Source organism: Ascidia mentula, chromosome 8 (genome assembly GCF_947561715.1).
Source record: "Ascidia mentula chromosome 8, kaAscMent1.1, whole genome shotgun sequence".
In the NCBI taxonomy this organism is placed as follows: Eukaryota; Metazoa; Chordata; class Ascidiacea; order Phlebobranchia; family Ascidiidae; genus Ascidia; species Ascidia mentula.
Window position 1 is genome coordinate 17756025 of NC_138573.1, and position 12873 is coordinate 17768897.

Sequence of the window (12873 nt, forward strand, 5' to 3'; positions counted from 1 at the left end):
TTATGGATTCTGAGCAGGTTTTTCAATTAAAATTAAATACTGGGGTAGGCTACTTGCGGGTGGCTTTTGTTTCATATCAAATTATGAAGGTTTAATATTAAATATAAATCGTTTTGTTTGCTCCAAATAAATGTCCAATAAAAAGGCAATAATTTACCCCACCGTCTTCCAATTCATCCAAGTTTATAACCAACCACAAATAAATAGCGCATACAGGATTTAATCTTGAATAAATCTATGTACACATGGCGAACGTGATTATGGAACACGATGTTTCAATTCAACAAACAAGCGTTTTCCTCGTCATTTTCGTCTTTGTTCCAGTGCTGTTCCTTTCCGCTTCCGAATGCAATGTACAATATGGTGCCTGCCGCATATATTATGAAGGAGATGATGAACACATAAACCCACGGAGTTCTGGAGACCTGAGACACCGTTTGGAAAGTATTTAACTCTATTCTGATGCGATACAGACACTATAAGATAATACAATTGTCGGGCGCAGGTTTCGAAAAGGAATAATGTACATGTGGCATTGAATGGAAACCCCACATAAAAATGTGACGGTGCTGGACCTTCGTTGAAAATTCTCAAACTTTTAGAGGATGTTATGAGTTTCTTTTAGGGGACTTTTAGAGGATGTTTTGGGTTTCTCCGTTTCAAAACAAACAATTATACAGATGTTATTCATGCTTTCTACAAACTCGCATGGGCCCTGGTGCGCCGTACGGGGTGCACCACCTTTTCGTTAGGCCTGCAGTTACAAATCATCATACCGCATTTTCTGTCAAGACGCCAACGAGGAATGGGATAAGGAAGACGGGTATCGTGTTGAGAGTGTTGGATATTCCCATCAGAAGACCCGAATATCTGTGAAAACAACAAGTTCACGTATTTGTCTGCAACCCCGAGCTAAACACAAAGACAGTTTCCCATTCCCAAGCAAAATATCCCAAATCACGTTAATAAACAAAAAGGCATTGTTAAATACGTTTTTGGATATAACTTTTAACCGTGTATGGCTTGCTGAACAATTTTTTACATACAAATTTACCTCGGCGCAATATCAACAAGGTTTGGGAGGGACGACGCTAATTGGATCCCTATGAAACCAGCTGCAGCTGAGATAATGCTTACTGCCACCACACGGTTGCAACCAACAATTCCAGTAACCACCATCAGAACTCCCGCACCAGAAGAACCTTAATGAAATCAATTTCAGAAAAAGGCAGATGTTACATAAAGCAGGGCTTCCCAAGTTGGGGATCGCGACTCTGCAGCAAGACCCTAATATGTCGAATTTTATGAGTCGCAGGAGTCTATGCCACACCAGGTACATTTCGTTGTACCATTTCATGAAGTATACGCTAACTTGAGTGTTTTTAAGTTGTTTTATTATAACCAACTGTTGCAATAAAATAATAAAATATAACTTACGAACAAACATGAAATTTAAACCAATTTAAATGGGTCGCTGGTGAAAAAGTTTGGGAAGCCCAAACATTCTTTATACCTACGCTTGCCCACACAAGCCTTGTATTTGTGGTGCTTAAAAGCTGGGACTTTTGCACTTCGTCTGCGGCAATACCTCCAAATATTAAAGTTAGGAATGTGATTAGGTACGGCAGTGCAGAAATAAAACCATTCTGAAAAAGAGAAGCAAAATGTTAACTTGCGCAAAATGTAGTTTCATTCAGGCATTTCTGACACTTCTATAATATATATACCATTACCCTTTTCGGTTATCATGTTCCCCTTTACACAAGCGGTACTTCGTTCACCCCAATGTTGTGCACTGCATTCATTGTTTTATAACATTTTTTTTAAGGGTGAACGTCACTAGTGGTGATATTAAAATTCTGTGAGCTGCATACAAATGATGGCCACTGTTTCGGTCTATATAAGGTCTCTTCAGTGCAGCTTGGTGTGACCATGAACGGTCTCACCGGTCAAACAGCCATATATTATATATGATTCAAACAGGAGTGCTCTCTGACGTAAATTGACGTAATTTATTCTTCCGACGTTTAGTCTGATTTGTGATACGAAGTTTTTTTTAGATTTTATGTGATATTAAAAGTTGCAAAAACAATTGTCGCATGTCAAAAATATGGATAATTCACCTGAGGAATGGTGAAGCGCAATACTTCCCTGAGATACAAAGGCAAAGATGTGACGAGAGTGTAAAGTCCCCACATGTTGATAAACTGTAACACCATTACAGCCCACACGTTTTTGCTCTTAACTATCTCCAACCAGGGAATAGCTGCCGGCCGGGATGGGGTCTATCGCATAAACAAAAAACATTATTTAAACAGACCGATTAAAATGGGGATATAATAAAAACTACGAATTTAAAGTTCGAAACAATGAGATAGCTATTGAGTTGTTGGGAAAACTATACCGACGCAATATTGCTTTCAATATACTCTCGCTCCTGTGATGAAATCCTTGGGTGATTTTCCGGTGTGTCTGACACCATGCAAAACCAGAAGATACTCCAAAAAAGACCGACTGAACCTGAGTTCAAATGAAGTGATTTTAACAATGCAAAACATAAAGTAAACTTAGGTGCCCATTACCAGTTGCAATATCCATATAGTTGTATAAACAATGTGTCGCAAATTTACAATTTTGTGACTTGTAAATCTGTTGTTGATGCGACGTTGGTAACAAACGAATAAAATTTAGGTACCAAAGAACAAGGTTGAACTGAGCAATACCCGCGTGCATTCGTGGCATATTAAACGCTTGATAAGAATATTTGAGTATACAGTGATAACAGTTTTTCATGTATTTTTTTTTTTGTCAGAAGTCAATAGATAAGTATCGATCAGTGACAAACGGTTGCTGAGTTGTGCACATTACAACATGGCTCAAGTCTAAACGCTGTTCGAACATTTTCGAATTTCGACACCGGAAACGCTTACCGAAGACGTAAAACACAGAAGACCAGCCTCCAAGAACATCAGAGATGCTCATAGCTCCCGTAATGGCTTGCGACGCTGCGAAGCCAAGATAGATTCCCGAAAAAGCTATGGAAACCATTTGGCTTCTTTCAAGCGGTGGCGCCCAAACTCCAAGCAACGACAGCAACGCAGGAAGCACGACACCCTGATGTCAAAGTATGAACAAATTAGAGATGGAGGATGCTGATCAAGGCGTTACTTCGTACCTCACCGAGCCCAGTAAGAACGCGCAAAGCAACCAGCCATGCTAGGCCTGCTCTTGCAGCAATCGGAGTAAGCAACGTCAACACAGAAGACCACAGAATCCCACCACCAAAGAGCAACTTGCCGCCAAACCTGAACGAACGCTGTATTGAAAAACTGTGAATGCATGAAACTGCCAGTCGCATTCACTACGATTGTATTGCAGTCAACCAAACAATAAACAAATCCCTCCGCTGTCATTTTAAATCGTGCCAAATATTTTATGTGTAAATAACAAGGAAAAAACAAAAACTAAGCGAAGGTAGCACCAACATTGACATTTATTCTGGACACCATAATCCAGATCAGGTTTTTGCTTGATAATGGGTCGGTCGATTGACCAATGTAATATTGCCAATCGCTCGCACCCAAAACGCGTTGTTTTGCTAAGAATCGCACAAAGAAGAGATAAGTGTAGTTTGCAAGCTGCCATCGATTCTGAACTAAATTGAAACCGTAGTTTACAGGCAATGTGTAAAGGTGGCTAATCGCTTGTGTCAGCTCCAGTATAATCTTACTTGGTGGCGAGATAACCTCCCGGAAGTTGCGTCACAAAGTATCCGTAGTAAAATGCAGATAAAACGACCCCCATTTCCTTTGGTTCCCATCTCAACTTGTCGACTTGTGCGGGATTCTAAATCACATTTATTCTGTTGTACGTTTGTATATAATGAAACGACATTTGTATTTATGGTTGTGCATGTTTGAATACTGAATATTACACGTTAAATTACTGCTGCAATTATGACAAACGCAAAAAAACTGGCCTTTGAATTGATTTATTTTAAAAGGCTGGAAAGGTACAGTAATAAAGTCAACTTCCCAGTTAAAGTACCAAACGCAGTCAATTCTTCCAACAAAATATACTCACGCCAATTTTGATATGTTCCATATAACCTGGACAAGCATCCATGTTGTTATTGTTTTGTATTTGAGCACTTGAATTTACCATTGGAATAAGGACAATGTCGAGACTGGCTCGCATCATATGCATTACAATTGTTCCCAGACCAGCCAAATAGACCAGACTGAATCGAGTTGAAAACCATTTTTTGACTGTGGAAAATGGAGGAAGAACATAATGTTAATGTAGGTTTATTGAACACTGCTTGGACTATAAATCCAATAAAACCACACTGACTATAGCCATGGCTACGAACATCTCGTTATACATATGTGTCCCAACTTGGTCTGCTAACGGATTTTAAACTATTTTTATTCAATTAATTTTTGTTTGCTCCTTTCAAACTTTATGTGGTATGAAAACACAGAAAAACTACAACAAAACAACTACGTCACCTGGTGGTTGTATCTGCTGTTCATATAATTCGTCAGCAATCTCCTCTAAAGGTATATCCGCTACCATTCCTTTCCAGATTTCTTACACAAAAAGAGGGTTTAACGACGCAATAAATGCCGTACGTATAACTTATTTGGATTACTCCTAATCTACAGATGCGATAAAAAAGCCTAATCATATAAAATACCTTATTTCTTATCGCAACATATATTTTAACGCTTATTTGTTGATGACTTTTTCTGTTATGTTCTAACCTGAAGCGACAAACTTTTGAACTTTCAAAACTCCCAAATGAAGTCTTGTAGAAATTTAGGAAAAAGCGGCTACAGTGGCGGTAAACATATTGTTCTCTGCACAGATAAATCGTGTTTCCCGATTGCTTCAACTATTCCGGTTTGTGACAACGCAAACTGTCAAAAAAAATTACAGCAATTTTGTTCGTGGTGAGTTTCTTTGGCGGAAACAGGTTTTTCAACGGATAATTCTCGAACATTGCGTCGTTTTGAGTTTCCGAGTGCGTCGCGCACAAATTTAAACTGAAATAAGGTTCGACAATAAAGAGTTTTTGAAACTGAAAACAAATTTATTCCTTCTTGCGTTAGAAATTTGATCTGCAAAATAATTTAGTACAAATTTTTAGCAGTTTAAGTTTATTTTTCAAACTGAACATTGAATACATGGTGTACAGTCGGTATCGACGGTTTGCAGTTTAGTCGACGCTCATGTGTTCGTCTTTCGAAGGTGGTTTCTTCGCTTCGTCTTGCATTGCCTTCGCAAAGGCCTCCACATCTGCAATAGGACAACAACAAAGTTACATGCTGAGTGCAAAGTGCTGACCAGACTGCCGGGCTCAGCCTTCAATGAAACAAGATTTGGCCAAAGGAGCTTTGCTGGGTGAAAACATTTGCAACTATCTTGATTATAAAGTTGTATGCAGCAAACTGAAGGATCTCGAAAAACTCAGAATACCTCCTTTATTAGCAGCAGTTTGAGCAGCCTCTGGCAACCCGAACTGAGCTAGCAGTGAACCAAGTTGTCCTGAAGCCAATGCAGAACTGAACGAACTCATGGCTTGTCTAAAGTGGGGTGAGTGTGCAGTCGAGCGTAACTCCTCTTCTGTGGAGGTCAAAGTTTCACCTTGGGGCAGAAAAGGCTTCAGGCGTTCCTGGATCTTGGGGTCAGCCAATATCGGTATCATCGCCTCAGGAGTGATTGCATCGGCCAAGTTGATTGCTGGAAACGGTTTTGATTACAGTCAAGTTAGCAATTGCTTCAGCCAAGAACACTAAAAACTGGTGAAAAAATATAAAAAAAGTTTGTTTAAATTTACTTTCTTTTGGCTTGGACGCTCCCATCTGTGAGAGAATGTCTTGCAATTGACTTAACTGCACCGTGGACTGATTGTTGCTGGGTGTTGTGCTAAATAGGTAAATAGGCTTGTTTAAAATACTGACTAATTGTAAAAAAAAGTTTTAAGTAACAAGTATATAAAGAAGGTTAAGAAAAAAACTTAAGCACAGCCATGACATAAAAACAATTTACAGTAAAAACTATGGTATTTTAAATCCTGTTACACAGATGAAAGGAAAGGCACAGTTTCGTCAAATAAGAATGAAAAGTATGCTGTTAAACAGAGTTAAATGCCAGTCTAATAAATGAAGTCCAAGACTTTTTTAACAAAGAAATTTATCATGAAAAAACCTGGTGGTTGTTGTAGTAGTGGTAGGGGCAGGTGTAGCTGTAGCTGCTGCAGTTGTTCTTTGTGGTGTTGCAGTTGTTGAAGTTGGCGTGCGTGTAGCACTTGCACCAGTGTTTCTACTGCGTGATCGAGTTCCACCTATATAACACATTTTAGTTGTTGTAAAATATCATACTTAGAATGCAAACAAGGACTAACCCTGACCCAACAGGTTTCCTAATCCCCCACCAGCCATTAGTTGAAGTAACTGCTGTTGATCCATGTTGTTGAATAAATCCTAAACATAGGCAAGTTTTATTATCCACTGTAGCCTCACAAGCTGTCATTGCTACCTGGCTACCACACAATGCACAACCAATGTCATTTGAACAAACTTTAAAACAACTAAAAAAGCAATGAGCTTTTCATACTAATTTAGGTTCGTGTTAAAAAGTTACAATATTCGGAAATGTTGTGTTGTTAGTAAAAGACAAACGGTACAAAACATTAGTCTGTGTCCACCAAGTGTTTGGCAGAAATAAAATCACAGAATTTTAATAAAACCTGCAAGTTAGCTCCCTGAGCAAGTGCCTCGAGGCCACCCAAGTCAGCAGCAGATGGTTGCCCTTGACCGGGCTGCGGGGGATTGTTCAGGGCGTCATTCACTTTCTTACAAAATTCCTCATCTTTATCAGACTTCGGTTCCTAAAGAAAAAATAAGTGTAAATGAAGCACATCTATCTGTGAAAATTAATTTTTAAATTAAAGCCTTGTCTATAAAGAAAGTTTTACCAAAAAGTCTTTAAACAATATGTTATTGAAACCACTTTTTTTCTTCCCAATTAAATTGGACGTTACATGACATTATGAAGACATAAAAATAAGCAAAATTGTTGTACCTGCATCCAAAAGAACATTTTTTTATTTGAAATTTTAAACCGTAACAAAAAGACCCTTCCAGTTGTGCATTGAGGAACTCGTTTCAGTTCACAATCATCTGCAAACAGCAATAAAAATAATAAAATTGATGTTAAAATAATAATCAACAACATGTTATACCTGGAAATATGATCAAGTCATCTTCTAGGGTTCCATTAGTTCGATCTTTCCAACACAAATGCATCAACGAGTCCTCTGCTTGATAAACATAAACTTGACCCTTTCTTTTGTCAGGAGTAACAGTTGTTCCCTGTAAAAGTGACAAAAAATAAAGTTGAAATTGCAAGGTGCTATGCAAGAGAAATAGAGGAACAAGGTGTCAGGGTTTATTTTACGCAAACGTTTATTGTGTAAATAGTAAGTGCACCAACAGAAGGTTTTTTGCAGAATAATGAATTAGCTAACTTTTTAGGCATGGAAACCCAATAAAAATAAAAAAGCAAAAAACATACGATTCAATTGTGAAAACACATTACATTTTTCAGGTCATATTACAACTGCAAAAGGTAATGTACAATATTTTACTTTCAAATGCATTTTCCCAGCTCTGAATTCAACAATGTTTTTGGTTGTGCTTCTAGCATTGTTCCCAAACAAAGACATAGTTGTTGTTTTAACTATTAAGCCTGTTTCTTTTTAAAGAATAGATCTAAAAAATCAAATTTAGTCATAAAATAAATATGTGCTAGTGCCACAAATAGGAAATCGTATTCTTGAAAACGTCCTACAGTATATCGGAAAACACAATACATATTATGACCACACAGGTACATGTAAAAATTTTTGGCAATAAAAACGTCCTCGCAATTTAAAAACGCAAAATTGCAATTTTTATGACTACTGTCATTCTGGCAGAATCCGAATATGTTTCTTTAAAAAAAGTTTTCCGCATCAATGATCACCATTTCACTAGATGGTTTATAAGATATAAACGTGTTTGTTCTGTCTATGAATCACAGTACGTCTAATTATTCAAACCAAAATCAAACTGGACAGTTAGTACACAGAAGTTAAAGCCAGCATATCCCACGTTTTTCATCAGAATGGCTACAAACATCAGCGATTTTTACGTATTTCACTACAGGGTGAACATCACATCCAACGACATACCAAAATACTTTCCGCCCCCTATAATTTTTTTTTAAATCTCTGTATCTGTCAAGAATCTAGTGCTGATTAACGGGAAGACAATTAAAATCGGTACAAATCCCAGGTATTCCATCAGAATGACTTCAAACACAAGCGATTTTGCGTGTTTTGTTAAGGGGGTACGTCACATTCAACCGCGTGCCAAAATACTTTCCGCCCCCTATAATTTTTTAAAAATCTCTGTATCTGTTAAGAATCTAGTGCTGATTAACGGGAAAACAATTAAAATCGGTACAAATCCCAGGTATTCCATCAGAATGACTGTGTTGGAGTATCGCTATTCCCATGAAAATTTTTTTGGGGGGTTACAAAGAATATTCTGTGTACCTTGTATTTGCCTCCAATGTGTACACCAATTGACTGTCAAGAATCTAGTGCTGCTTTTTGTGCACATGAAAAGGTAGTTAAAAGGATTAGTGCTCACTGCTTATATTTCTTTTTCACACATAAATGACAGGCGTGCCATAAAACATATATAATATTAAACCCTCTGCTTGTTTAATGGATGAGTATGAACTATTTACCCTCTCTGCCAATTTTTTCAATTATATTCGTTCAGACGCGACAAGCAAAGTGCAGCTAATAATATGAATTATGTAAACTGCATACAGATGACCACTGTTGTACCTAATCACATTCACGCGAAAGGGGAAAAACCTGCGTAGACCTATGTCACAAATAGTAATTGTGAGTGACCTGCGATTACCGATTTTAATTGTTTTCCCGTTATTCAGCACTAGATTCTTGACAGATACAGAGATTTTAAAAAAATTATAGGGGCCGGAAAGTATTTTGGCATGCGGTTGAATGTGATGTACCCCCCCTAGCAAAACACGCAAAATCGCTTGCGTTTGAAGTCATTCTGATGGAATACCTGGGATTTGTACCGATTTTAATTGTTTTCCCGTTAATCAGCACTAGATTCTTGACAGATACAGAGATTTTAAAAACATTATAGGGGGCGGAAAGTATTTTGGTACGCGGTTGAATGTGATGTTCACCCTGTAGTGAAATATGTAAAATCGCTGATGTTTGTAGCCATTCTGATGAAAAACGTGGGATTTGCTGGCGTTAATTTGTGTGTACTAACTGTCCAGTTTGATTTTGGTTTGAATAATTAGACGTACTGTGATTTATAAACCGAACAAACACGTTTGTGTCTTATAAACTATCTCGTGAAATGGTGATCATTGTTGCGGAACGCTTGTTTCGAAGAAACATATTCGGATTCTGCCAGAATGACAGTAGTCATAAAATTTGCAATTTTGCGTTTTGACCGAAGGCGCAGTCAATGGTCAAATCGCAATGTCTACTTTTTTTCGCTTCCATAATTTTAATGCACGGAATTTTAAATAATGATTAGGTTTAAAATTTCGTTCCGAAGGAACAAGGTTAACCAAAATTAAATTGGCAATTTTCTAGCGTGTATTAAAATGAAAACGAAATCTGACGATGTAAATTAAGTTTTTTTGGGTACACGTATTGTATCATTGAATCGTAGCATACTTGTGAATAATTTGATCGAGAAAATGCTAAAACCAAACACTGTTTTACCGGCATGTGGGTTTAATAAAATAGAAATGATATTTTGGATTAGACAAACGTCATCAAAAGTGGATAACTTGTACGTGAGTGCAGGGCGGATAAATTAAACCCAATGCATTAGTTCACAAGCGTCTTAACTTTTAATTTTGACTGAAATTAACTTTCCAAAATTGTATCCTTTGACAAAACTTCTTGCTTAACGAGATACAGTTATTAGAATCAGAGTCAGCGGACCCCGTGCTGAATATAGGTGAAACCTACTTACCTTGAAGTCACTTGCAAACTTTTGTTTCTTTAACACAATATGGGTTTGTGTCGGATTGCCGACGGGTTTCATTTAGCCTACTGTAAGTTAGTGGCTAAAATTTTATTAACTTTATTACGTTTGTTTGAAGGTTAGGTTGAATGAATAAAATGAAGGCACTTAACTATGTGATTCTTTCCTGTTTGGTTGTGCTGATGTATTGGTGTCAAGTATCCAATTCCAAAACTAAACAGGTGATAGTTGTAATGTTTTAAACTATTTTTAATACGAAAACGCGCATAACTTTGATTAAAAAATGATTTAATGCCCTTGTGTTGTTGGAATGAAAATTCATTGTTGGTTTGTTTTGCTACACAAGTTAAAAATGCATTCTTAATATTCTATCTTCTGTAATTCGCTTAACTTATGTTTTACTTATTGTGGTATTATTTACTGATTTGAACTCCCTATGCTTAATGTAGGAAGTTCTCAATGATAAGGTGAAGCAACTAATGGATTGGAGTAGTCGGCGTACAGTTATTCAAATGACCGGAAGCAAGTTTTCCACTTACATTAAGTAGGTTGTATTGCTATTCCACCTAAAAAAACATATTTCATCTCTACACCTGTTAGAGATGATGAAAAATTAAATCAAATACGTTTTGTGCACTGTTTTGTGCAAATAATTTATAATGAAGTACACATTATGACTGTGCTTAATAGGAGCAAACCAAAGAACTATTCTGTGATTGTGATGTTTACCGCTCTAAACCCCAAGCGAGGCTGCAGTGTGTGCCAGGAGGCAAATGATGAATTTACAATTTTGGCAAATTCTTATCGCTTTTCTCCTTCATACGGCAACTCATTGTTCTTTGTCAGTGTTGACTTCGATGATGGCCCAGATACATTCCAGAATGTAAGTCATTGTTATATTACTGAGGAAAAAGTTGCTTTCACTTAAACTGTATTAAAACAAATGAAGAGGTTCATACCTGACAAATTATTAATTGTATTTACAGCTTGGACTAAATTCTGCACCTGCCTTTATGCATTTTCCTGCGAAAGGAAAAAGAAAAACCCAGGACACTTATGATATTCAAAGGTTGGGTTACCATGCCGACAACCTTGCTAAATGGATGGCTGAAAGAACTGAGATTGTGGTATGATTTTTATACCTTAAGAAAAACCTAGAACCTGAAAAACATGTTGTCAATAATTCTTCCAGGTTAGAATATTCCGCCCGCCTAATTACACTGGAACCGTTGTGCTTGTTCTGCTGTTTTCTCTTGCTGGAGGTTTGCTCTACGTCAGGCGAAACAGCTTGGAGTTTATTTACAACAAAACCTTTTGGGGGTCGCTTTCTATTGTAAGTGTTAATGTAAGGATGTAATCTTAACTTCCATTTCAATGCTAACCATGTTGCATGTTTTAGTTTGTTATCCTTGCCATGACCTCAGGGCAGATGTGGAACCACATTCGTGGACCACCCTATTACCATAGAAATCCGCAGAGCGGGGCCATACATTACATTCATGGAAGTAGTCAGGGACAACTTGTTGCAGAAACTCATATTGTGATGGTCGTCAATGCAGCAATTGTTGCTGGTTTTGTTTTGTTAAATGAAGCCCATCAACCGAAGACTGATATTTCCAAACGTAAAGGTAAATATGTCAAAACATTCATAAAGTGGGCTATGTCAGGGTTTCCCAAACCTTTGTATGAGAGTTTCTTCTTTCTCAACAACAGCTTAACATAAATTGCTGGTACAGCTAATAATGCAACATGTTGGCCTGAAGGCCCCACACATGATGTATATACAGTATATTGTCAACATCATGTGTATAGTTGTCCAGCTTTTTACTATAGTGTGAGTGTTGATCTCAGTGAATCGGAGTTGTGTATGTGGAATTTTACCAGAGTTGTGCAGCCAATATGACAGGAAGTAGCACACAGGATTAATATGAGCAATGACTGGTGGATTGGGCTTCTTTCCAATGTAGACAACACTGATAACATTTAAAGTGATTTTTAATCACATTGGTTTGAATTTAAGACTTCACCAGATGAAAACAACAATTGTTTGTGTTAAAGTTTTTTAAATTTTTTTATTTTTAGTGATGGCTGTGGGAGGTTTGGTGCTGGTTGCATTCTTTTTCAGTTTGCTGATGTCAATATTTCGACAGAAATACCACGGTTACCCCTACAGTTTCCTGCTGCGTTGAGATTCGTGTCTCTTGCTTGCAATAAGCTTCTGTGATGCTCCAATATTTCACCAGATCCCCAGTTCATTACACTGTTTAGCCAATGCTACATAGGGGTTTGTTAGTTAAACCGATTTATAGTATTGTCATTTTACAAAATTATTTCAAAATGTGTACTAGCCTGGTTTAGACGTTTGACATAGTTTAAATTTATGTGGCATGTTTTGTTGGTTTTTCTGTAGGCAAGTACACACACATATACTTTTGCAGTATATTAAATGTGTTATCATTTGCTGCGTACATGCTGCTAGCCAATGCTTTTTGACATGAATTGTTTTCACAAACGCAACGCCTAATTAAACAGAAAAAAAATCGTGTATGTTGCTATAGGCACTGTTCGGTGCAGAAGATGTGCAACGACATCCAGTAAAGAATTTTTTAGTTATGTATGTTACGCGACTTACTTGTATAGTCAAACCGTACCTAATTGATATCGGCATTATTGTGCCATTCGTTTATAATGACGGAATTGTCCATGTGTTGTTAAAGTTGGCTGGTAAACATTTTGTATTGATCCGTATCTACGCTCGCGGTTTGACAAGATT

The 12873-nt window shown here is 37.3% G+C and overlaps 3 protein-coding genes across 3 annotated transcripts; 1 reads left to right on the forward strand and 2 right to left on the reverse strand.

The window, feature by feature from the left end:
- Positions 1-275: 275 nt before the first annotated feature.
- LOC145912158 (sialin-like) lies at positions 276-4585 on the reverse strand. Its single transcript, XM_082999568.1, has 11 exons — positions 4512-4585; positions 4084-4268; positions 3731-3846; positions 3176-3305; positions 2931-3114; positions 2405-2520; positions 2124-2285; positions 1514-1646; positions 1055-1202; positions 777-870; positions 276-425 (listed from the first exon to the last, which is right to left on the reverse strand). The coding sequence occupies exons 1-11, from the start codon at positions 4576-4578 to the stop codon at positions 276-278; spliced, it is 1485 nt and encodes a 494-aa protein (XP_082855694.1). The 5' UTR covers positions 4579-4585.
- Positions 4586-5116: 531 nt separating this feature from the next.
- Positions 5117-7780, reverse strand: LOC145910580 (proteasomal ubiquitin receptor ADRM1-like). Its single transcript, XM_082997765.1, has 9 exons — positions 7655-7780; positions 7250-7379; positions 7090-7187; positions 6755-6895; positions 6410-6488; positions 6214-6349; positions 5843-5931; positions 5482-5745; positions 5117-5301 (listed from the first exon to the last, which is right to left on the reverse strand). The coding sequence occupies exons 1-9, from the start codon at positions 7730-7732 to the stop codon at positions 5222-5224; spliced, it is 1095 nt and encodes a 364-aa protein (XP_082853891.1). The 5' UTR covers positions 7733-7780; the 3' UTR covers positions 5117-5221.
- Positions 7781-10183: 2403 nt separating this feature from the next.
- LOC145910139 (dolichyl-diphosphooligosaccharide--protein glycosyltransferase subunit TUSC3-like) lies at positions 10184-12645 on the forward strand. The gene is made up of 7 exons (XM_082997163.1): positions 10184-10321; positions 10550-10644; positions 10791-10983; positions 11087-11227; positions 11293-11433; positions 11500-11728; positions 12183-12645. Exons 1-7 carry the CDS (start codon positions 10229-10231, stop codon positions 12287-12289), a joined length of 999 nt encoding a protein of 332 aa, XP_082853289.1. The 5' UTR covers positions 10184-10228; the 3' UTR covers positions 12290-12645.
- The last annotated feature ends 228 nt before the right edge of the window (positions 12646-12873 follow it).